The 24,846-nt window shown below is 38.4% G+C and overlaps 1 protein-coding gene across 1 annotated transcript in view; it reads right to left on the bottom strand.

Annotated features, from left to right (window-relative positions):
• PEX7 (peroxisomal biogenesis factor 7) overlaps nt 1-18,378 on the bottom strand; it is a 62,357-nt gene extending 43,979 nt beyond the window's left edge. The window contains exons 1-5 of the mRNA XM_037520454.2: nt 18,170-18,378; nt 16,405-16,462; nt 15,417-15,567; nt 3,035-3,112; nt 2,551-2,659 (exon numbers count right to left, since the gene is read on the bottom strand). Of these exons, the coding sequence (XP_037376351.1) occupies nt 2,551-2,659; nt 3,035-3,112; nt 15,417-15,567; nt 16,405-16,462; nt 18,170-18,299 (526 nt within the window). The 5' untranslated portion in view covers nt 18,300-18,378. The remainder of the gene's footprint in view (nt 1-2,550; nt 2,660-3,034; nt 3,113-15,416; nt 15,568-16,404; nt 16,463-18,169) is intronic.
• Between the last annotated feature and the right edge of the window lie 6,468 nt (nt 18,379-24,846).

Raw genomic sequence — 24,846 nt, 5'->3', positions numbered from 1 at the left:
AACCAGTGTTTTTAAGTAAGCACATTTGAAGATGATTAGCATTATACCCATTATATTTATGTATACCTTCCCCAAATGATTTAATTTTAATAACTCCTCACCCTGGAATATTCTGCGCAGACATTGGCTTCTTTTCATGAACCTTTCAGGAATTTAACAGATGGTTAACTATTTATGTGATTCTTTGTTACTTATTATTTTTTATTGAGGTAACATTGGTTTATACCATTGTATATGATTAAGAGGTATAGGTCCACACCTCCTCAGATGTATGTTACGACATCACAGCTACCACAAAAGCATCCATAATCCTTTGCCACAGTCCACTGGCTCTCTTCTCCTGCCTTTCTCCCATGGGAGGCTTTTACTTTCCATTTGGCATATTTCTGTGTTCTTTCATTTTCCTTTTTTTTTTTTAAATTTATTTATTTATTTATACAAGCACTGGGCACAGTCAGAAGCGCGGGAGGGCGAGAGAACCCACCAGAGTCAGAGCAGGGAGCAGAGCAGGCAGAAGGACCGAAGTACACTGCTGAGGGGAGCAGCGGGCGGCAGGAGAGGTCTGCGCCCATGTGGGACCCTCCTCCGGTGTGCGGGGAGCAGCCGGGGGATCAAACCGGCACTGCAGAGGCTGCGGGCAGCTTCGCAACCCAGCGCTCAACCGCTGCGCCACCAGGGAGGCCCTCTTTCATTTTCTTTACTATGCATATAGTCAGAATAGAGATTATGTGGGATACCATTTGTGATTTTTCTTTATAAACTTACTTTTGAAAATTACAAAAAAAGCAAAAACAGAATGATGATCTTACTTTGTCAATCAACACAAAATATGTTTATATACCTTTTTAACTCGTAGTAAGACTGAGCAGTCTTTGTGCTGATAAGCAAACCAAAGATTAGGTCATTTAAGCAAAGCAGTTCAGTGGCTTACAAAGAGCTAGAATGCTTCCCAACTTTTAAAGATTTATAACCAGTTATGATATGCCTTGACAAACTATATCTGTCAATTAATAGTTGTGTTCTAATTCAGATCATTAAAAGTCATGGCATAGCAGACATTATAAAATCACTAAGAATTGATAGTCCCACATTTTTAACCTATGAATTATTTGACCATGTGAACTACAACCAATTAATTATATGAGGTATAACTCCAAAGGCCTTCCAATGTCCCATGTACTATTTCCTCACTGTGGAGAATATTCTACCTTCTAACCATGGGTAGGAGGGTTATTCTGCTATCTCAGCTTCTCCACTGTCACCCTCTGGAAATACCTGTCAATGAACCTGTTCATGTAAAGTCAGGCTAAGAGGGAAGAATGATGGGGGGTGGAGAGTGAAAGCAAAGGATGAAAATACAAGACCTGTGAAGCCAAGAGCTACAGGGGTATGAGAAGGTAAATGGCCAGGGAGATACACTTCAGAGCAGCGAGGCACAAGGGGAGGCAGGGACAGCTACTTAAATGAGCATTTAGCTGGTAGTCTATGCTGTTTTAAATGGCACTGCAGAAACTGAGCAGTTTATCACAACTTAGATATGTTAGGCTGTTCAGGTTTTATATGTAATATAAATGGGCCAGCAAACCAAATTTGTGCATATTTATGCCACTAGTAAAGTATAATTGTTAAATTTCAATAAAATGAATTTCCTCTACAATAAAGGAGATAAATATAAGTACTAATCTTAGAATTGCTTATTAACATAAGTCAAAAGCAAAGAATCAGAAAAATAATACCAAAAAAATCCTGGCTACAGCTTAGTACCACCATATTAAAGATAACCCCCAAAAGGAGCGTAAACATCAGGAAAGGAGGCTGACTACATGCTAGACATTTTATGTGTACTCTCTTATTTAATCTTCACAAAAACCCCATTAGGCAGACATACTAAACCCCATATAACTGTTGAAGAAACTCATCCCATCACTCTACGTCCCATAACCAGCTAACTAAAGAGGGCTTTCAGAGTCTATGGTTTGCAACACCCTTACTTGCTCTTTGTTCCCTACCACTTACACCTCATTAAAAAATTAACATGTTGGGCCTCCCCTGGTGGCAAAGCGGTTGAGCACTGGGCTGCGAAGCTGCCCGCAGCCTCTGCAGCGCTGGTTCGATCCCTGGCCACAGGCGAGGTCCCACATGGCGGCAGAACTCTCCTGCCGCCCGCTGCTCCCCTCAGCAGTGTATTTCGGTCCATCTTCCTGTTCTGTTCCCCGCTCTAGCTCTGGTGAATTCTCTCACCCTCCCGCGCTTCTAACTGTACCCAGTGCTTGTATAAATAAATAAATAAATCTTTAAAAAAAAAGTACTATTTATATAAAAAAAAATAACATGTTAAGTCAAATGATTAGAATCACTGAAAGGTAATCAAACTTGGCTAATTCCTATCTAGAGGTTGGTAAAAAAAAAATGAAAAAGTCTAAAGAGCATCAAGAATAGTAATGCAGACTCTTATAGCTCAGAATCTAAGGTACATGGCGCCACCTACTGGGAAAGGCAAGGTCAACATTCACTACAAGTATTGCTTTGGGTAACACTCAAATTATTTACCTGAGGCTGAAGCAAAGCAACCAGGGATGTGGGGAGACCAGATTGTGCTATAAATAACACTTTCATGGCCTCTAAAGGTGCACAGAGACTTTCCAACAGTTGGATCCCACTAAAAATAAATGAATAGATTAATAATATTTAATGGTTAATTCGAATTTCTGCTTTTACATATATAATATATATACTATGTATATTTTTGTGCAATATACATATGCAATACACACATAAAAAAATTTTAAAGTCTATTTTTACATAAAGCAAGATGGCATTTAAGGGGTCAAATGACAAAATGCTGAGTTAATCATTAGTTTGCAGACAAAAGATTAGAAAATTTTTAATTCTAATAAATGTTTTAATATATTTTTTAAAGAAAATTAGTCATCCAATTGAAAATTTACAGAAGCATGTTCTAGAAAAGAAAAAAGTTAAGGGGAAGCTTTGGGAAAGAGAACATTTGCCTTTAAATAGTGCAAAGCTGACATACCAGTTTCACAGTTTGATCCCATGAGCCAGATATCACAAGCTGTTCACCTCTGGTTTGGCTCCAGTCAACACTATATACCTAAAGACATTTTAAAGGGTCATTTAGACTATAAAAGATAATCAAGTTCTATATTACATTTTATCTCTTTATAACAGTGATAACCAGTTAGAACAATTAATTCCATTTGTTGAAACATCAAATAAAGTCTTACAAATCCCAAAATGGTGTCTGAGAAATGGAAAGGTTATTTTGTCCATTGCTTCAGATTCATTCCTTACAGATAAAACTCCACTGTACTTTAACAGAATTCTACAGAATATTTTCAAACCTTCTTTACTAAAACAAATTATACATACTTTTAAACCTACCAACAAATCACTGTTTGCAGCACACTGAAGAAATGTCAAAGCAGATTAGAAGTTGGTCATCTAAAAAACCTTGCCAGGTCAATGTTTATCAGAAAGCATTAAAATTCAATTAATATCCCTATTTGGCCTTTCTTAGAAAAAGCTTGTAGAGACCAGGTGATCCTTTCAGATCTCTTGGTAAACAGTTTTCGTTATCCAATGCTGCTATTCTATGCTTCACTGCTCTCCGTGAACTACTTCAAATGAACCCTTTGAAAATTCATAGAAATATTTTTCATTTTGTCATTTTATATAACAGATTATATACAGATCACTAGTGCAAGCTAAGTTCAAAAAGATGTGCATAAAAATATTTATATGAAAGTAGTACTGATGTGGACTTTAGTATGCATGATTAAATGAGACCAGCCAACAGGTTATTTTGAATTTTAAAATTCTACCCCATTTATCTAGGAAATATGAGTGTTTATGGTTTATTGTGGCTTAAGTATGGGATACCTTTTCTCTGGTGCTTAGTGCAATGCTTAACCATGCTGGAGCCTGAATTTAAAAAAAAAAAAATCAGTAATATTGATCTAGTCAAGCCAGAAACTGTGTTCAAAAAATGAAAAAAGAACTACAGAAATAAGGATAAAAGCAATGTCAGGAAGGAAACTCAGTTTGATGCCCCAAAGAGAAGGACTCAAGGGGGGCCTTGAAGGCTGGCTAAATGTCTGTAGTACAAAGCAGAGTGAAAACAGTGACCACAAACTCCCCTAAAGACAGAAAGAGATATGGAAAGTACCCTAGGGATGAGGACTAGTGAGCATTGCATGATAACACCAATGGTTTTGTGCCTTGGGTCTGAGTAATGGTGGCATTAACAGAACTGGAAGACTGGAGGAAAGAAGATAATGTGTAATTTTAGACATAATGAGTCTGAACTGACAGCAAGATAGTCAAATAGACATGTCTACTAAGAACAGGGTTTGGGCATTAACCTCAAGGTCAGAAAAAAGTTTACAGCCAGAGAGATGTTCAGGAAACAGCTGAAAAGAGAGGACTGGATTTCATATCCCAACTCCAAGTCAATTCACTAATGTGTTCAGCAAGTACTTATGAAGCACCTTCTATAGACACAGCTGGGGATATGACACTAGACAAGACAAAGTTCTATCCCTCAGAATCTAATGCTTTAGCAGGTTATAAATAAATATGTGTAATATCAGGTTGTGATTTGGAAAGAAAAACTTATAAAACAAAACAAAGCAAAGAAAGGAGACGGACACAATGACAAAGACGGAGGGAGGGTCATTCCATGCTAGAGGAGTCAAGGAAGATTTGTCTGAGCAGAGACCTCAGTACAGTAGAAGACACCATTGCAGATTTGAGAGGAAAATCTTCTAAAAGAAGAACAGAGAAAGACTCTGAAGCAGGAAACCTGCATGTTTGACTAAGAGTGAGGTCAAGCAGTTAGGAGACAAGATCCTAAAGGGCCATGGTTACAAGTACGTACATAATTTCTCCTAAGCTTGAGACTCATCATGCTGTTGCTATTTCCCAATGGGCAAAATCACACAAAGTCATACATGATTTAGGGGAATATATTTACATAGTGAAAATATAGAAAATATAAACTGAAAATGCAAGATAGTGACTAGTCCTGGGTAGAAAGGAAGGAAAAAGGACGGAGACAGGAAGGACAGGATCAGAAGGGAGTAACCAATGGAATAGGTAATGGTTTATTTCTTAGACTCAGAGGTGAATATGTGATGTTCATTATATTACTTTTATTTATTATATTTTATGTATATTTTAGACACATGAAATATTTCATTGCGATTTGTTTAAAATCAATGTCTTCCCACTGATCTTAGTGTAAACTAACTGCTGTAAACACTAACTGCTCCAGGCATATTTTGTTTTCTTTCCTTCAGTCATGTACTTTTCTTTGCTCCAATCCTATTCCTCTGGCCTCTTCACCTGAATAGCTCATTCCTACTCTCCTTTCAGGGATGCCCCGTGCCTTCCCCCAGACAAGACCTTCCCCTCTCTTAGTGCTTAGTACATCCACAGCACCCACCACATTATAAATTAGATAACCAGCAGCCTACACTTTTCTCCCTTAGAGAGAGCAAGGCTCTCAAAAGGGCAAACACCATGCTCTTCATCTTGTGCATCTTTCCAGCCAGACCTAGTACAGGTCCTTGCAGACAGTAGAGCTAATCAAAGTTTTTGGAATGAATGAAGGAACAGAGAAATGAATCTACGTGGAAAGTACCTATCACACTGGTCTCTCACATCTTTTTCCTAGTCCCAATTTCCCCCTTTACTCCTACTCAAACGTTGGATATGGCAAATGGTTAAATCAAGCATGAAAAAAGAAGCAAGAGATGTAGTTATGCTTTAAAAGCAAGGTCCTCGAAAGGCCTATTTTATGAACTTATTCTTGGCAGTGGCAAAGAATTAATTGGGAAACTGCAAAAAGGAAAAAAAAAAGTGAACATTATTTTGTACTGCTTTATGAAATCTGAACCTCATCAAAATCAGAGTTTGAGAGGACAAATTTTATTACTGAAACCAATTCCCAAAGAGTACATTTCTAATGTACTGTACGGTACTGCCCTTTTTAAGTTGGTCTTTTTAATTAAAAATCATCAAATAAAAACTATGTCCGGAATGTCCATGCTTATCTGTATCAATACAAAGGAAAGGGACACTGACTTTTAATTACAGAGCTACTGGAAAAGGCTACATGTTTCTTTTAATGTAAAACTTAAATTTTTTTCATTATATAAATTTTAAAATATGCATAAACATAAAAAACAGCATAATAAATCCCCAGGTATCCATCACATACCTTCTATAATTATCAACACTTTGTCCATCTTGTTTCATTTGTCCCAATGCTAGCTGGCTGGCTGATTTCTGGAGTATTTTAACACCAGGCCACTTTACTCAAAATATTCCAGCAGGAAAGGACATTTTTCTTTTTTACATAAGCACAAGGTCATTTCACAACCCATCAAGATTAGCAACAGTTTCTCAGTATCATCTAATACTTAGTCCATATTTCTGTTTCACTCATTATCTCAAAAGTGCCTTTTCAGTTTATTTGAATCAGGGTCCCAACAATATCCACATCTTACACACAGTTCTGATGTCTCTCGAGTCTTTTCTAATACAGGGAAGTACCCCTCCTCCCAACTTGCTTTTCCTGTCCACAGCCTCCCTTCCCATGATATTTGTTTGTTGAAGAAAGAGTTATTGATCCCTAAGAATGTTCTACATTCTGGATATGGCTAATTGTTCCTCATAGTTCATGTCTTTCTTCTACCTCCCTATTTCCTTTAAATTGAAAGTTAGAGCCAGACACATGGTTAGATTCAGTTCAGTCCTTTTTTTCCCTTCCTATTATACGAGGAGGTGTCTAATTTTCAGATGACCCATTTTTAGTGATCCTAAGATTGTTCAGAGATTTATCAATATTAAATTAATGGTTTCAGCATCCACAGACAACCCTTGCCTAGACTCATATTTCACTAAGGAATACTAAATGATGATTTTCTAATTTGGTTATGTCTCTGCATTTATTAGCTAGCATTCTGTTATAAGAAATTTTATGCAACAAATGTTTGATTTTCCCATAATAAAATTCATACAGGAAAGGGATAAAAAATGGGAAAATAAATGATTCTTTATCCAATTTCAGAGTGAGTTGGTAGTCCTAGTAATCTTCAATGGAAACTAGTTTTTTCTAATTATTAGAATTCCATGCAATGATTGAAGATATACATGTGCGTATGCCGATGATGGGGAAGAGGCAGTATTTCAATTCACTGTGGTCATTCTTTTGGACAATCTAATGGTACCATCATTGGCCAATGAGAGCCTCTTCTAAACTTTTGATATTACCCGTTTCCCTTCATGCTTTTCTAGCTTTCTGACACAATCTTAGATTCATCTTGTATATTTACTGTCCAGGACTGAAATCAGCTCTTTCTCCAAAGATTCCTGTTCCTCTTAGTTGAAATCAGTATTATAAACATAATCTGGGCACTTAGGGATATTCACTGTGATTGAGCTGCCATTGCATCTGGGTCTTTAACAGACTAAAGAACTAGGACACATATACTGTTTTAGAAAGAGAATAATAAGTCAGTTTAAATGGATTTCTCCCATTCAATTTTAAGATTAAATGTTTCTATTTAGGCTTCCACAGATGGTTGGTGACATTAGCTAGCACTTGCTCTACTCTCTTTAACAGGGAAAAAGCAGTGTGCATGAGGCTGAATGATACCTGTCTCTTTCCAACGGACTCATTCAATTTTTGCACACACACACAAGCTTTGAAAATTTTATTAATCCTTTTTTTAAAAAGTTATATAAAATTATAGCCAAAGGAAAAAAAAGGAACCTGAACATCAGTATCACAGCTGGAACAATCTGCAGCAGCAGCAGGATGAGGAGAAGAGATTAATTTAGTTGATTTTCTGTGGTTGGTGGCTGTTCGCTAGTCTCATGATGATGGAAGCTACACATTTTTTCAAAGGAACCGAGAAGCTGCTGAAGGTTTGGCTTTCCAGGTAGCAATCCAACATCCCCAAACCAAAAATGTGGGGATCTCTGCACCATCCTGAAGTCTCAATAGCCTTCTGAAGGTTACAGTGTTCAGTAACAATAAGTGTGACAAAAACTGACAAGCAGGAGGCTTAAGTACTCAGTAAAAGCAGCATGTTTGTCCTTAAGAGAAGTTTCATTTTGAGCCATATGGTAGCCCCCTCTTACTAAAAGCACTGGGATTACGATGGGTGTGACACAATTCCAGGCTTCTTTGGTTCTATAAGAATTTCATGAAGCCGTCTCATGAAGGGTAACCATACCATACTTTTCAGGAAGAAATAGGAGTCCTTAATGCAATTTTCCCAAATGGACCAGCATACTGTATGGGCACATGAATTCTCACTTGCATAATTTGGATTTATTTCCCAGGGATGTGATTTTAATCAGCCAGATCAAACCCTGAAAATTTGGATGAGTGAGCGTGTCTCAGCACTTATGGATTAGTTCTACATGAAAGATGGTGTTGCTGCAAAGGATGTCACTCATGAGAGGGGAATTCATGATCTGATACCGGGTTCTGTCATGGATGCCACACTGTTCAATTCTTGAGGCTATTCGATGGATAAAATGAAATCTGATGGAACTTGTTAGACTATCCACATCACTCCAGAATCAGAATTTTTTTATGTTAGCTCTGAAACAAACTTAAGTTAGACCTCCTAGGATGACCTGATCAGGAAAGGTGTGTAAACCTTCAAGCCAGGAAAATCTGTGACCATCCTGTTTGTAAATCAGAGTTCTAACCATCACACAGTGTTTTCTTCACATTAGAAAATTAAAGGTTTCAAACATCTTGATTGCCAGAGCACTGTGCTTTTACCAGTTTAGCTAGGAAGCAACAACAGCACTGTTAAAAATAAAGAAAAAATGCAAAAAGAGAACACACATAGAGGGACGTGGGGCTGCTTTTTAAATATTGATAACAGGGGCCATGCTGTCCATCACCATCACCTCGTAGTTGCAAAAAGTCTGAGATGTAATGATAGTGTAATCACTTTGAATAGTATGCATTACTATATCAAGGAATTGATTGCCTTGCATGAATGCTCTATTTTATGTTTAGTTACCCTAAGCTACTCCCGCTGTGAAGTAGAAGTGTGTGTAGAAAAAACTTTTTGCTATATGAAAGTTTACAATACTTCTGAAAACAATTCCTTTAGTTTTATGCAGAATGCAATATTTCTTCAGGTATCATCTGAAATTCCTCATAGATAAGGATTTCAACCACATTAGGTGTTGGCTTCAGACTAATCATCTGAAATTGTTGCTTTAAATTGCTTTCAGAGTTTTTACATTGTCACCTCAAATTTCTAGAATGCATCCTCTGCTCATGTTATTGAAACCACTTCCTACTTCATACAGATGTTTTTGCAACAGCAATTAAAGTTATTCTTCCATGAGTCAAGTTCTCTTAAGAAAATAACTGCAGTTGTCCATTTAGTGTATTGCTATTATAAATTATTGCTTTCTGAAATTCAATTCCTTTTATTTTTTATATCTACATTTTGAATCTGTAGCCCCTAAATATTAGATAAAATACATATCTATTCATTAAGCGAATGTCTATTAAGGCAGCAACTTTAAACACTGTTGTATACTGGATCTATAGGGAAATCTTTAGGTAATTCTAATATGTAGTAAAGTTTAGGGTAAAAATAAGTATTCTTCTTATTTTACATTTTCATTTCAAACATCTAAATTTATAGTCTAGTCCTACCTAACATACAAAAAAGTGGATTAAGTAGAAAATAGGTAAAACCTGTCTATCCTGTCCTGTTTTCTGCCCACAATGTGTGGCTCAAGATCTACACAATTCTTCCCTCTCCTAAACATTCAAAGCACAAAGTTTGATCCCCAGCAAGGCATTCGGGGCCTGCCAGATATGCTCCTTGCCCACCTCTCCTATCTCATCTCTGTGTATCTTCCATCAATACCAAAAGGATAAATAATTCTGTTTAAATAAATAAGACCTTAAGCATACAGCACAACTTTACTATAAAATGTATATTGTTAAATACATTTTCTCCACAAAATACTAATAGTTTCATATGTAGTTTAAAGATAAGTTTTTTATAAACAATGATCAGAAATGAAATGAATTAAATCTTTCTCAATAACTTCAGCAAACTGAAAAGCCTCATTGTTTGACATGAAGACCATGCCACCACATACACTCTGCCCCAGCCACAACAAAGAACTTGTGGCCTCCTGAACAGGTCATGCTCCTCACAAGTCTGAAGCTTCGTCGTGTGCTTCCCCATGAGAAATGCTCTTTTCTTTTGGGCTGCCTAGCAAACTCCTACTAATTGCCCAAGTCTCAGCTCAGATAGCACCTCTTTTGTAATAGTACTTGGTTCCCCTCTCTGTGTATCTTCTACACGTGGGTTTTCAACATTTACCACATTTTATTAAACAGTTGCTTGAATGTACCAGAGCTCTCACCAGAGGTTAGCACCTGAGTCTTATTCAATATGCATCTGCAGTGAGGCATCTAGCACAGGCCTAGTACACACATGTGCCCGCAGTAGAGACTGAAAGACAGCTCCAAGTCCAAGCTCAAAAATACTAAACAAAGCAAAAAACAAACAAAAAAACTGAATGCTTTTACAACATGAGGATTGAAAAATGACACTGCATCCTATCAGTGGTAAAATCCAAAAAGAAAGAATTGAATTGATTCAACTGACACATAATTAGAAACTATGCTTCTCTATATAATTTTAATTTTACAGTTATAATTTCAGGGCTGAAGTTTTGAACTGATATTTTAAATTGCTCAGGAGCCTACTCCAAATGAATGGCTAGCATGACTAAATATGGAAAAATAAATATATCAAGTTCAACTGCATTCTCAATTTTGAAAAGAAAGGGAAGGAGGAAGGAGGAGAGAGAAAAGAAAAAATATCCCTTAATTGACAAATATGTTGTGCAATTTTCAACCTAAATGCATTTCTAAAGAGAACGAACTGGTGTTAAATGCATGATTGGCTGCCATTCTGCATATATATTTTTATAGGCATTCATCATCATAAACTTTTCAGCCACTGTCATTATCAAATAGGGTAAATGATAGATTCTTTGTATAAATAAAATCTTAACCATATGACACATTTTTACTATAAAATATAGAGTTAAATACATTTTTTCCACAAGATACTAATAGTTGTTCAAAGATAAGATAAGCAATGATGGAAAACTTTAAATGGATTAAATATTTTTAATAACTTCAGCAAACTGATAAGCCTCACTGACAATGAAGATAAAATTTAACTATTTTTTAACAGGTAACAAGCACACTACAATTAGATCTGGAAATAGATATTAAATTGACTCTGTCATCTTTAAAGTTGCTTTTAACTCACTCCAAAGAGTACAGTGCTGTAAATCATGAAGAAAGAAAATTCTCAATTCACCCTCTCTTTTTCCTCCATCTTGCTTAATCTTTTCAAATGTTCCCATTCCTATTGTATCCCTATTATATATTCAGCAGCAGGTTAAGCTAAAGGCATTTTATGGGGTTCAAAAGACATAATAGCCTCCACAGACACCAGTTAAGCACTATAAAGAATCTGATTCCTGCTTTGATGCTAAGTTTAGAAGCTACGCATATGGATAATATCCATGTTTTTCTTTCTTTTCTTTTCATCAAGATCTTCATTCCACAAGGCCGAAAATGTATTTTGGTCTGAAACTTCTTTTTGCTTCAGTACCTACTTATCTAACTATCTGAAAACATTGTTGAACATTTCTCAGTCATCAAATAATAAAATGGGTAGTTGGAGGATACCTAACCTGTTTCACATTTTTCTAACCCTGATGTAAGAAAAACAAGTGATTGCTCATATTTACTAAGTTCTGGTTCTTTTCTAAGTACTCACAGCAACCCTATGACACAGACTACTATTATCCTCAGTTCACAAACAAAGAAACTAAGTTTTAGGAAAAATGAGTGGCTTGCCCAAGGTCACAAGGCAGGTAAGTTACAGAGCTTCGACTCAACTCAAGCCTGTCTGAAACTATGCTGTTCATCCTTATACTAACTGTCTCCACTGGGAGAAAATGACTCATTGTTTGCTATTCTAACACATAATGTGGTGTGTCAGAAAAGCAAAAAGAATAGCTTCTCTAAACATGGTGTGAAAGAAAAATAGGAATCTGCCACACCCAATCACTTATTATATAATTCAGCAAATGTTTATTACCTGTCAAAACTCTTGTTTGATCTTAAATCCTTTCAAGTGTTTCTAAGTATTTGGTATAGAGACACTTTGAATAAATGCTGTATTTTTCTTTAATGAAAAGGGTCAAACATTTGGTCTTATAATACTGACCACCAGAAATTCTTTCTCTTAACAATCTCATGGAGGATGGCCTTTATGAGATTGCTGCCATTCTCTACTCATCACCTTGCTTGGTGCAGCTTGATTTTCACAAACAAGTGGTGAGAAAGACAAGGAGTAATGTTGGAAAACACAGTGATGGCTGGCTCTCCCACAGTCAATCCCTTTTCTTCCTTGCTTATAAAACCCCAGTTCTGACCTTTAGGGAAAGAAACTCTGTCTGCTCCCTGTCCCAGAGCTGACTTTTGTTTAGGTGAAGACAGGAGGAGTGGCTTGCTTCCCTCACAAGTGGCAATGTTAGGACCAGACACATAATGCTCCTCAGGCTCTGAGATTTATGCTGTAGGGTGTTGAGGAAGTTTTTTTCTCACTCATATAAGGAGTCCCAACACAAGGACGTTGATTTTTTTTTTCTCGTTGACCAAGCAAGGTGATGAGATGACACTTCAATCTACAAAAAGCACAACAGTAAAAGAACCCCTCCCTCCACCCCCAGAGGGTAATAGCAGAAAGGCAGGAGACCGAGGGTCCTCTCTTTAGAGCTTGTCAAGCCCCAAATTAACCAAGCCTGGACCCATTCTACTTCCACATACTTGGCTGCATGAAATAATAAATTCTGATTATTGAAGCCATTTTTAGTTGGGTTTTCCATTACATTCACAGCTGACTAGGCATGCTGATACAAATACTCATTAAAAACTGTTTTTGAAACAAAGTAAGAAGGGCAATCTAGAATAATCATCTGCCAACCCCAAAACAACAAGGCAGTCTTCAGTTCAAAATAGCCAGTTGCAGAATTATAGACTTACATACTCATTTAATAGTAGTTCAAATAACAAAAACCCAGGTGCTCACTAGTGAACTCAAAGAAACCCCACACTGTGACATGGTGGTGGAAATGCACAGCCATGCTGGGTAACAATATTAAAACGAGAGGTTCAAGATCATAGTGACAAAGTACTATAAAGTGCAGCCTGATCATCCCATATCTGCAATAAATTAGGTATACAACATTAAAAGCAACATTGAAGAGCAACATCCAAATGAGTTTACCAAGAAGGTGAGGGATGTAGAGATCATGGAATCTGGGGAGAGGCTGATAGAATTACAAATGCACAGTCTAGAATAAGGAAAACTAAAGGGGGCATACAGATGATTTTCAAGAGTTCTCCTAACCAACAGAAACTGGACTTAAACTCACCAATTCAAAGAAAAGTATTTGATGCAACAGTTGATTGGTATAGAAGGTAGTTTTGGGCTTCAGAAAAGTTATTTTGTAACCATCAAAGCAATCCAAAAGTCATTAAATAAGTCCTCTCACAAGATAGCGAAATTCATTTTCACTGAGATGAAGTGAAGACTTAGTGATCATTCATGAGGAACATTTTAGAAGATGATTTCCCACTGAGTAGTACACGCACTGCTGATTGCACAAGAGAGGATTTTCATTGCTACATATATTCCTAATTTTATTCTTTATATTTTTAACATATACTTTATATATTTAACATATTAACATACACTAAAAACTAAACAAATTATCAATCCTATGATTTCATGAGTATTACTATTTTAGGATAAATGAAGCAACAATGTAAAGTTGATTTAAAGAAAACCACTAAATCAATGTACTCATTTAAGGAAAGTAGATACAGTATTTTAAGATATGTTGGTTATTACTCTAGAATTTATATAGATAAGCAATAAAAGTAAAAAAAGAAGACAATAGCCTTTTAAGGGAAAGACATTTTAAAAAATTAAGTTAATAATATAAGTGATTTAGGAAGCTGCCAAAAATCATGAGGCTCCCCAAAATGTCTGTTTTTAGATATGCTGCTCTGTGGGGATTCTTGCATTGAACATCCTAAAATTTAAGTTCCTCTTCTACCAAAGATGTCTTAGTATTCAGTGATTCTCTGAAAACAAGATTTATAACTACATTTATTCAAAGAGCCTTCACAATAGAGAAATTATAATTTTTTATCCTTTCAGTTACAGTCTTATAAATAATGACTTTTACTAGCTGTAAGTATAAAATGATGTCTAGAAAGACCAATACTCTCGCATCTAGTAGCACTCACAGAGGGCCTTCTATGAGCCTGCATGAAACACAAACTTGAAAGTAAATTTGCAAGTTTTCAAGTTTGAAGACTATTGCTAACGTGAGGTAAATTTTAAAATATTAAGGTAAACACCGAAAGAAAATGTCTTTACCAACATGTTCATTAAAACTATGTAAGTACGTTAGTATGACTAAAGTCCAAACTATTTTCTATGCTACCCATACATACATACACAAAATCTAGACAAATGAACTAGATTTAGATTTTGAATTTCTTGAGTAGGCTCTGCTTTAGAGTCAGCATTTGATGCTCTTGCTCCAATATGTTCTGAAAATCTCTAGGAATCTTACTGAGTCCCTAAGGACAATCTTGTTATGTCTTTGTGAAAAGCCCCCCTACCTCTACCTTAAGGCAGTGCATGACCAGCATAGCCTCACAGCATAAAGAAAGCAAGGGGTCTCCTGGAAGAAATGGGCCAAGTACACTTACTACTGCAGGCATTTCTAATGACTAATGAGAAGTCTGACCTTTTCTTCTTTTCCCAGCTCCTTAGGCTAAAAAGTACTTTATGTTTGAACAGTCAAATAACATGTGACATCTAACATGTACAATAAACACTAAAGCTTAAACTTCTTGTTCCCTGAAAACTTCCCCTTATGATTCCACCCTCAAATGGCTTTCTTTTTTTTTTTTTAAAGATTTATTTTATTTATACAAGTGCTGGGGTATAGGCCAGATGTGCGGGAGGGTGAGAGGATTCACCAGAGACAGAGCAGGGAGCAGAACAGGCAGATTGAATGAAATACACTGCTGAGGGGAGCAGCGGGCACGACAGGAGAGGTCTGCTGCACCATGTAGGATTCTCGTGGGCGGACGGGATTGAACCGGCACTGCAGAGGCTGTGGACAGCCTCACAGTGCAGTGCTCAACCGCCTGTGCCAACAGGGAGGCCCCTCAAATGGATTTCATCCAGAGAAAAACAATCATCCCAGAAAGATTCCCTTCCTACCTCCTGAGTATGCTCCTTGTAGACTTGCAGTGGCCCTGTGGCTTTGGCAGTGTCCCAGAGCTGCAGAGAGCCATCACCACTACAGGTGATCAGGACATGTTCATTGTTCTCACTCCAGGTGACATCAAATAAACCATCATTCCAGTCAAAGCTACACCAGAAAAATCAAACAAAAAAAAATCTAGTTAGATATGATAGCTGAACAACAATCATAGTTTCACAGTTCTGTTTTTTAGCTTATTACATAGTCTAACACATCTCATTTCATCTTCACAGTATAGGAAATAAGTAGAGCAGGTACTTGACAGATACAGAAACAAGTTCAGAGAGGTCGCAAGAACCTTAATTATTAAGCCGGGGGGTAGAGTTAGCAGAAGGCAGAACCGGGTTAAATGAGGTCTCCGGAGTAGAGATAGGGTGTGATTTACAAGAGGGTGTGCTGTCACACCTGGGTGCTCACCTGGGTGCTCACTGTTTTTTTGTGGCTCATAAGAGGGGTTAGCAAGCACTGGAAAATACTAATTTAGAAATCAATAATTTCAACTTTTCTTACAAATTGTTCACATGAGCAATGAGCAAGTAGTTATTTTCTAACAGAATTTCCCTTTCTTCCTCTACTTCTGACTAACTCTAATGGGGGTGATAATGAGTCCAACAGTCACACAAGGCATGACTGCAATGTAAAGAAGAAAGGAAAAGAAGCACTAGCTAAGTCCCAAAATGGATAATTAGCTCCTGAATAAGTAAAGAAAAAAGCAAAGACAGGCCATGTCACACAGTTTATCATCAAGTTCCCTTTTTTAATGTTTAAGTATTATAATTTATAAATGGACTCAAAGAGGCAAATGCTTTAGAAGGGATATAATCCCAATTTTATGGCCAAAATGAGTTTCATACTGTGCATCTTATTGAACACAAAGATTCAAAACCTAATTCCAATAGTTTTCATAGCAACAGAGGATATATACAAGTTTACCAGTCACCTTACCTTCTAAAAATCCTAAGCCCAGATTCATTTTGATCCAATATGAGCAAGGTTCCACAGCCTAAAGAGAAAAAAAATACAGATTGTGTTGTTGAACCTGGGGAGAGGCTAGCTAAGGTTAAGGACGCATCAAGCACTGAATAGCTAATTTGACTACTACAAATGTCTCCCTACAGTTAATGAGACCATGTATATAAAAAGATCAGGACTGTGCTCTCCATTTCTGTCTTCCCAAATTGTGCTTTGGTCATTAAATATTAGACATATCATCTCACTTATAACTGGAAATAGATACAGCCCAAACAGAAGGCAGAAGTATTTGAGTGCAGGGTGCCAGGCACACAAACTTCCCCAAGAGGTATTTTCATCATTATTCACACATGAAAAAACTCAAATCTACAGGTTTCAAGGATGCTCCTTTACTACTTCACACTGCCACCCAGTAAATCGAAAGTACATGGAATTGGGGATTTTTAAGCAAAATACCTGGTGGAATTTACCATATACTTGGTGGCAGGTGCTGAACACAAAATATTCTAGAAGATGAACTATTTTATTGAAACAGCATATTTAAAAGTTTTGTTATAGGGATGGGCAGACCACTTCTACTTAAATATAACTGCCTTCAGGGGCCTCCCTGGTGGCACAAGGGGTTAAGCACCGCACTCCGAAGCAATCCAAAGCCTCCGCAGCACAAGCTCGATTCCCGGCAGGCCAGGGAGCAACCCACACAGCGCAGCAGACCTCTCCTGTCTCACCCACTGCTCCCCTCAGCAGTGTATTTCAGTCAGTCTGCCTGTTCTGTTCCCCGCTCTGTCTCTGGTGAATCCTCTCACTCCCCACATCTCTGGCCTGTACCCCTGTTCTTGTATGCATAAATAAATACATCTTCTAAAAAAAAAATTAACTGCCTTTTTAAAAATATTAACTTCTTTTGGGACATATTTAAAATATTATAAACGAGTCTTCAGCCTAATTGAACTTTTTAAGTACTGTAAATCTGGTTGTCAAATATTGTAAATTGCAAGCACGAAGAGCTAATGGTGGGGGGGGAAGGCAAAACTTCGCCTGAGTTTTAGAAACTACCCCACCCACGTTGCTATAGGACCAAACAAAATCTACTGAGATTTGACATGCAATGACTTGTTTCATAGAACCTCCGTGCATAAACGGTAGCAAGGATATAAAATCAAGAATGGCGAGTTGGCCTTTCCATGTGCTGAGACTTATTTGAACCCCAAATATACGTCTTCTTCCTGATGAGACAACAGAAAGTGAGGTCAAACTTGACAAAATCCCTGATGGCACTGCTGGGAAACTCCCAGACCGCTCGGGAGGACCCTTCTCCCTTCAGCAGGCCGAGGGTCAACAGTGGGAACTTGGGCTAAAGAGCAAACACTGGGGTGACGCTGCAGACCGTCTCCCCGGTGCTGCAGGTCCCGTCAGACCGGGGGAGGGGGCCATGCAAGCTCTACTGGCGGTGGACAGAGTGAACCCAGGGGGCGTCAGGTGGCGGTGGCGTCTGTGCGCCCTGAAACCCAGCCCCTTCCACAGGCTACTCCGCACTGCAAGTGGGGAAGGTGTAGACACTGCTCCACTCCAGCTCCCACAGCGGACAGAGGTCACGCGAGGCGGCGGCCGCTCTGCCGCCCCCTGGCGTCCACCTGCGGCGCCGGCTCCTGTCGGAAGCGCGTTCCCCCGCCGGGAGAAGCTGCGGCTCGGCGGGCACCCGCCCCCGCCCCGCTGGCGCGGCGCGTCCGGGCCTCACCCGCGATGCCGTAGTGCTGCGCGGCGGCGCAGGCCAGGCGGCCCGGCAGGTACGGGGAGAACTCGGCGGCATAGCCGTGGCGGCCCGGCACCCGCAGCGTCCGTGCCGCTCCGCCGCGCGCCGCGCTCATCCCGCCCGCAGCCTCCGAGCCCCGCCGCCCGGGCCACGGAACCCCTTCCGCGTCGGAGGCTGACGGACCGAACTCGCCAAAGTTAGGGCACCCAGGAAGGCGAGGCGGAAGTGAGGACACGCTGGCTCGGAGTGCTGGGTTTCTATTGGTCGGCAGAGGAAGGGCACAGACGCCCAAGGGAGCCATTTTTGTTTTGGGCATAACAAACTGATTTGCGCCGGTTTTGACAAGTTAGATGAAAAAGGGCCGCGGTTCTAGGATTAATGGTTCTGACAACTTTCGTTCTCGAGTATTAATTCCGAAACCATGCGGCGAGTCCGAAAGGAAGTTGAGTACTGCGTTGCTGTAGGAAATGCAGTCAAGTCGGGGTGAAGCCAACGACTGAATTAGTTTTTTCTTTTAATTCTCACTATATATGTTATAATAAGTGCTAGGATGCTGAGGCTAATGAAAGAAAACTAAGAATCGTTCAAGTCAAACATTTATGGAGTATGTACTAGTTGGAGGATGGCCATATATAACTTATCTGCCACACAAGGCAGCTTTGAGAGGTTAAGAAGGGGTGAAGCTAATAATTAAGCAAGGTCGACGAGTGTAAACCTAGTCATGTGGTCAGCTTAACTATACTCCAAGTATACTGGCAGGCATTTGAGATTCAAATGATGACTAAAATATAGTTATGCCATCAAGAGATAAGTCTAGTAGACATGTAATTAGTTAAGTGAATCAAAATATTGTAGTACCGTGAGAAATAAAGTGGCAATTTTAAACTTTTTCCAATGACCTTTTTTATATTTATTTATTTATTTATTTATTTATATTTAACATCATTGTTCATTTTTAAACAATGTTTGCTTTTTTTCCCCCCTCAGGTGTAGTCCCAATAGAATTTCCTCCACCAGTTCATCCATGCACAATCACCACAGTGCCCTGAGCCCCTCCCTCTCTCCTTCCTTTCTTTCACCTTCCCCCTCCCCCAGGATGACTCTGGTTAATAATTGTCTGTTAGTTTTTGTTTTGTTGTGTTGTATTTCGTATTGTTATTATTTTTCCCCCGATGTCTTATTTGGTTCTCCTATATTCCTCCTATTAAGTGAAACCATCCAATATTTTTCTTTTCCTTCGGACTTATTTCACTGAGCATATTTCCTTCTAGCGCCATCCATGTTGCTGTGAATGGCATGAGTTTATCTTTTTTGATTGCTGAATAGGATTCCATTGTGTATATATACCACATCTTCTTGATCCAGTCATCTATTTTTGGCCATTTGGTTTTTTCCAGGTTTTACCTATTTATAAATAGGTCTGCAATAAACATAGGGGTGCAGGTATTCTTTTGAATCAGTGTTTTTGTGTCCTTTGGGTAGATCACTAGGAATGGAATTGCTGGGTCATATGGTAGCTCCATTTTTAGTAGGCTGAGGAACCTCCAGACAGCTTTCCATAGCAGTTGGACCAGTTTGCACACCCACCAGCAAGGTAGGAGAGTTCCTTTTTCACCACATCCTCACCAACATTTGTTGTTGCTAGTTGTTTTGATACGTGCCAAAAATGGCAAAATTTTAAAGGAAATTGTCAGTGCTGGAGGCTGGAGGCAGGGAGAGCTTCACAAAGGAGGTGATCTTTATGGTGAATGCACACAGATGAGTAGGTTTTTTTTTTTTAAATAAACAAGAAGGTGGAGGTCATTATAGGAACAAAAATAACATGAGCAAACCAGATGGGGTTGCCAGGACTCAGTCTCACCAGATGGAAGAGATATGGTGAAGAAAATATTGGGTGGAAGGACTAGAGTGTTGTATTAGGGCTGGATCATTAGGGCAGAAGAGTCTCGTGTGTCATTCCAAAGGAATCAGATTTCTCCTGCAGTTCAAATAATTGGGAATCATCAAGGTTTTCAAAAATGAGAAATTAAACGACTGTATTTTCACTTTTAAAGATCTTCTGGCAACACTAATCTGGAGGACAGAAGTTGGAATTGAAAGCAGTTTAAAACACTTAATCAGTAGTTCAAGCAAAAGATGATAAGAACTGAAACAAAGATGGTAATGAGAATGGAGAGTAAGAGCTAGATAAAATTTTAAGGCAGTAACACAAAACACATGATATATAAGGAATAGAGAGGAGACAAAATGACTCCTAGATTTCTGACTTAGGTGCGTGGAGGGAGGCAAGGAATCCATCACTGAAATAGGGCCTATGGAAGGAGCTCAGGACAGAAATCTTATTTTGCATGTAGATATCATTTAATCTGTGGAAAGGACTTTCCTCCTGAGTGTAGAAGCAGACATATGCTATATATGCCTCCTCTCATCCCTAACCCTCATAAGCCTCAAATTCTTACCATCACCATGAACCTAAGATGGTACATAGATGCCTCACCACCTGGGCAGCGTTCCTCACATTTCAAATCCCTGCCTCAGAATCTCATGGGGTAATTTTTATAATGTTGATTCTTAGAGCATATCACAGATATATTCATTCAAAATCCTGGGGTGGGGGGAGGTACCTGGAAATAAGCCTTTTAGTTGGCTCCTCTGGGTGATTCTCACATGTTGGCTAAAGCACAGAGAAGAAATGCACTTTTGCAGAGAAGTGATCAGTGCTGACAGACACAATTTGGGCAATGAAAGCATATACTAGTAGCTTAGGAGGGAATGTGCTCCAGGCAAAACAAACCAGAGTTCTTGAAATGTTCAAAGAGGTAACATCCTGCACAACTGACATCTTATTTGAAGACCTAATTATTGTGAGGTTTCTTCCCTCCTGCACCTGAAGGAAACCACAAGAGATGAATTACTCTCTCAGCAAAATGGTTACCAATACAGGTTCTGGAACTAGGCTCATGTTGAAGTATTATAGAGTATATCTGAGAATTGAATTTCAACTATATACTGGTCAAATCTGGACCAACTGAAATATTGACAGATACAGAGTATAGCCTATTGAACAAAACAATAATCTATGAAATGACACTAATATAAATAAATAATGGGGGAAAGGCAAAATTTTTCCTTACAGTAGAGTTCCCAAAATACATTGCAACTAATACAACAAGTGAATTAGTTGCTGGGGTACAGGAAGATTTCCTTTTCCTATGAAGGACTTTAGAGGACTATGGAAAGTTTTAGAAAGCTCTGTAGATAAGTTAATAGTTTTGTATTAATTCTAATTTCCTGGCTTGAGATCACTGTATTTTGTTTATGTGATACAGTGTTCTTGTTTTTAGAAAATAGATATCTTAAGCACTTAAAAAAAATAGGTAGGGGGCCTCCCCGGTGGCGCAGCGGTTGAGCGCTGGGTTGCGAAGCTGCCCGCAGACTCTGTGGTGCCAGTTCGATCCCCAGCTGCTCCCGGGCCACCGAAGGAGGGTCCCACATGGCGCGCAGACCTCTCCTGCCGCCCGCTGCTCCCCTCAGCAGTGTACTTCGGTCCTTCTGCCTGCTCTGCTCTCCACTCTGGCTCTGGTGAATTCTCTCACCCACCCACGCTTCTGACTGTACCCAGTGCTTGTATAAATAAATAAATAAATAAATCTTAAAAAAAAAACTTTCAAAAAAAAATAGGTAGGTAGATAGATAAAACAAATGTGATAAGATGTTCCTACTTGGGAATCTGTATGAAGGGTATGAACTATTTTTGTAACTTCTGTAAACCTGTAATTATTTAAATTTAAGTTTTTTTAAAAGCTGAAATTGTGGTTTTTAGTTCTCCAAGTCTACTTGAAGATACTACTATATCCTAACAAGTAAAAAGATGAATTGATTGAAAATTAATGAATCTCCTTGGACCTGTAAGAGAGGTGAATACATAATGCTAATCTCTGCCCTCAAGATTAAAGAGGCCATGAATACATGGAGTTGTGGCTTACTTACAAGAACAGAGACTCTCATGCAGAAGCTGCCACAGAAACCAGTGGGCAAAACTAAGAATTAAAATCATCAAGGGGACCCAGACACAGAGGCATACCCACAATATTGTGAGATTTACCTCAGACCTTTAACCAGGTCTCCACAGTAAATATTCCAGAAAAATCACCTTCAGGTCTCATGGAGGGAGAGGGAAGAAACCCTTTTGAAATATGCCAGAACACTGTTCTTCATAACAAGGCCTGCTCTCAGGAGAAGCTAGTAAACTAGAACGCAACCTGCCCAGATTTTATCAGTGTCTAAATGACTGGAGGAAAGGAAATACCCAACTCCAGCCTGTTCTGGACATCCTCCCTTGCCTAAGGAGAGAGGAATGCAGGAATACTGAGAAATACTTGTGAATTTCACAGTCCAGAGAGGTAGGTTCACTAAGGACTGAGTTGTAATCATAGGAATATAGAATTCTATTCCTAAAAACCTGTGTATTGTAATTCCTTTTCATCAGGTACATCATGTCTAGCAATCACGAAAAAATAATCACAAAGCACACCACAATTTAAAGAGACAGTGTAAGCATTAGAACCAGACAAGGAGGGAAGTTAGAATCACCAGATAGGGAATTTAAAACCACCATTATTACTATGCTTAAGGTCTCTAATGGATAAAGTAGAGAGCATGCAAAAATGGATGGGCAATATAAACAGTGATGGAAAGTCTGAATACCAAAAAGAAGTACTAGAGATCAAAACACTGTAACAGAAATAAGGAACACCTTAGAAGGACTCATTAATAGACTGGACACATCTGAGAAAAGATCTTTACTCTAGAAGATACATCAATAGAATCTTTGAAGAACAGAAAGCAAAGAGAACAAAGACTGGAAAAAAACAGGATATCCAAGGACTATGGGACAACCACAAAAGGTGTATGGAACATACCAATAATAGGAATTCCAGAAGAAAGAAAGGAACAGAAAAAAAAATACTTGAAATCATAATGATTAAGGATTTCTCCAAACTAATGTCAAAACCACAGATGCAGGGAGCTCAGAGAATAACCGCAGGATAAAAACTTAAAAACTCCACATAGGCAGAAAATCAAAGATAAATAAAAATCATTGAAAGATGTCAGAGGGGAGAGAAACACCTACCAAAGAGGAACAAAGATTACAGAAGTCTTCTCAGAATGCATGCATGCTAAAAGAGCTCGTGCTGTAAAACAGGGGAAAACCAACCTAGAATTCTGTATCCTGAGTTGTTTTTTTCCAACAGTGAAAGAGAAATAGAATTCCTCAGAAAAGCAAAGAGTTAGGGAATTCACTGCCAGTAGAATTGCTTATAGGAAATGTTAAAAAAAGTTATTTCGAGATGGGGGTGGATAATGGAAGTGGATTTGATCTGAAAGTCGTATTTGCACCAAACACTACAGCTTTCTTTGATTTGCACCTCATGTATTCCTTTCTAGACAGAATTTCAGGTTTCTCAAACTAAAACGGGACAGGAATGTTGTAGTAGAGAGAATTTCTCAATCTCTTGCCTCAGAATACCTATTAATATCTCACAGGATGCTTGTGTTTTGTAGAATATGCTTTGGGAATGTCTGTCATGCAGTATTATCCATGGACAGTTTACCTGGTACTACTATATCCAATCTCTAGGTAAATAAAGGGGTTATTTAGAGAGAAGCAAGTAATACATAAAAAAAAAAAAAAAAGCCAAAGCTTGGATGTACATGAAGTGAGGAAGAGCATAGAAGAAAAAAAGTGAACGTAAAAAAACTTAAATCTCTTATTCCTAAGTGATCTAACCTGTAAAATTTTGTTCAAAATAACCTACCAAAAATGACATTAATTATGTGCGTTTACATATAAATGACACGACTATCAGTATTTACTGAAATAATCACCATTGTGTAGCAAGTCAAAGAGAAATTTATTGAAGACATTCAGAGCAAACTGAGGATTTCAACCTAGGTGACTGTGTCACATTTCTTTGACTACTGGTCCCCCCTTCAAATATTCTCATCTCAGTTATATAAGGTTTGTACAGGTGGACTATGTGCACAGAAGGAAATACATAATTCTTCTAGAACAGAAATAAAAGAGGCATCTGGTTACATTCTGTTTAATGGGAAAAGGAGGAATGTTATGTATAATACCAAATGTGATCACTTATTCTGCAGAGTCAGACTTTGTGGGACTAGCTCATGAATTGAGACTTATAAAGTTTTCTTTCTATCCTAGAGGGTGTTTGATAGCAGAGTGTCAAACTATCTGAAACAAAAGTTAATAAAATTGTAAAGAGAATTAGATGAATCTACTGTCACTTCAGCACTCCTTTATCAGAAAAGAACAGGTTCAGCAGACAGAAAATCAGCAAGAACATAGCTGAACTCAGCAACACCATCAATCAGTTGGAAATAACTGCTGTCTACAGACATCTTCATCCAACAACAGCAGAATATGTATTCTTCTCTAGTTCACATGAAACATTCACAAGAGGTGATATTCTGGGTCATAAAATACACTGTCATAAATTTAAGATAATGGAAATAATACAATGTCTGCTCTCAGACCATAATGGACTTAAATTAGGAAATAGTAACAGAAAGATAACTGTTGAGATTAAAGAGCACACTTCCACACTAGAGTCTAACCGGCTGGGTGGGGAATTAGCAGA

The sequence above is a fragment of the Talpa occidentalis genome, unplaced genomic scaffold (genome assembly GCF_014898055.3).
Source record: "Talpa occidentalis isolate TD23 unplaced genomic scaffold, MPIMG_talOcc4v2.1 talOcc4.2, whole genome shotgun sequence".
Lineage (NCBI taxonomy): Eukaryota > Metazoa > Chordata > Mammalia > Eulipotyphla > Talpidae > Talpa > Talpa occidentalis.
This window is presented reverse-complemented; position numbering and strand designations above follow the sequence as displayed.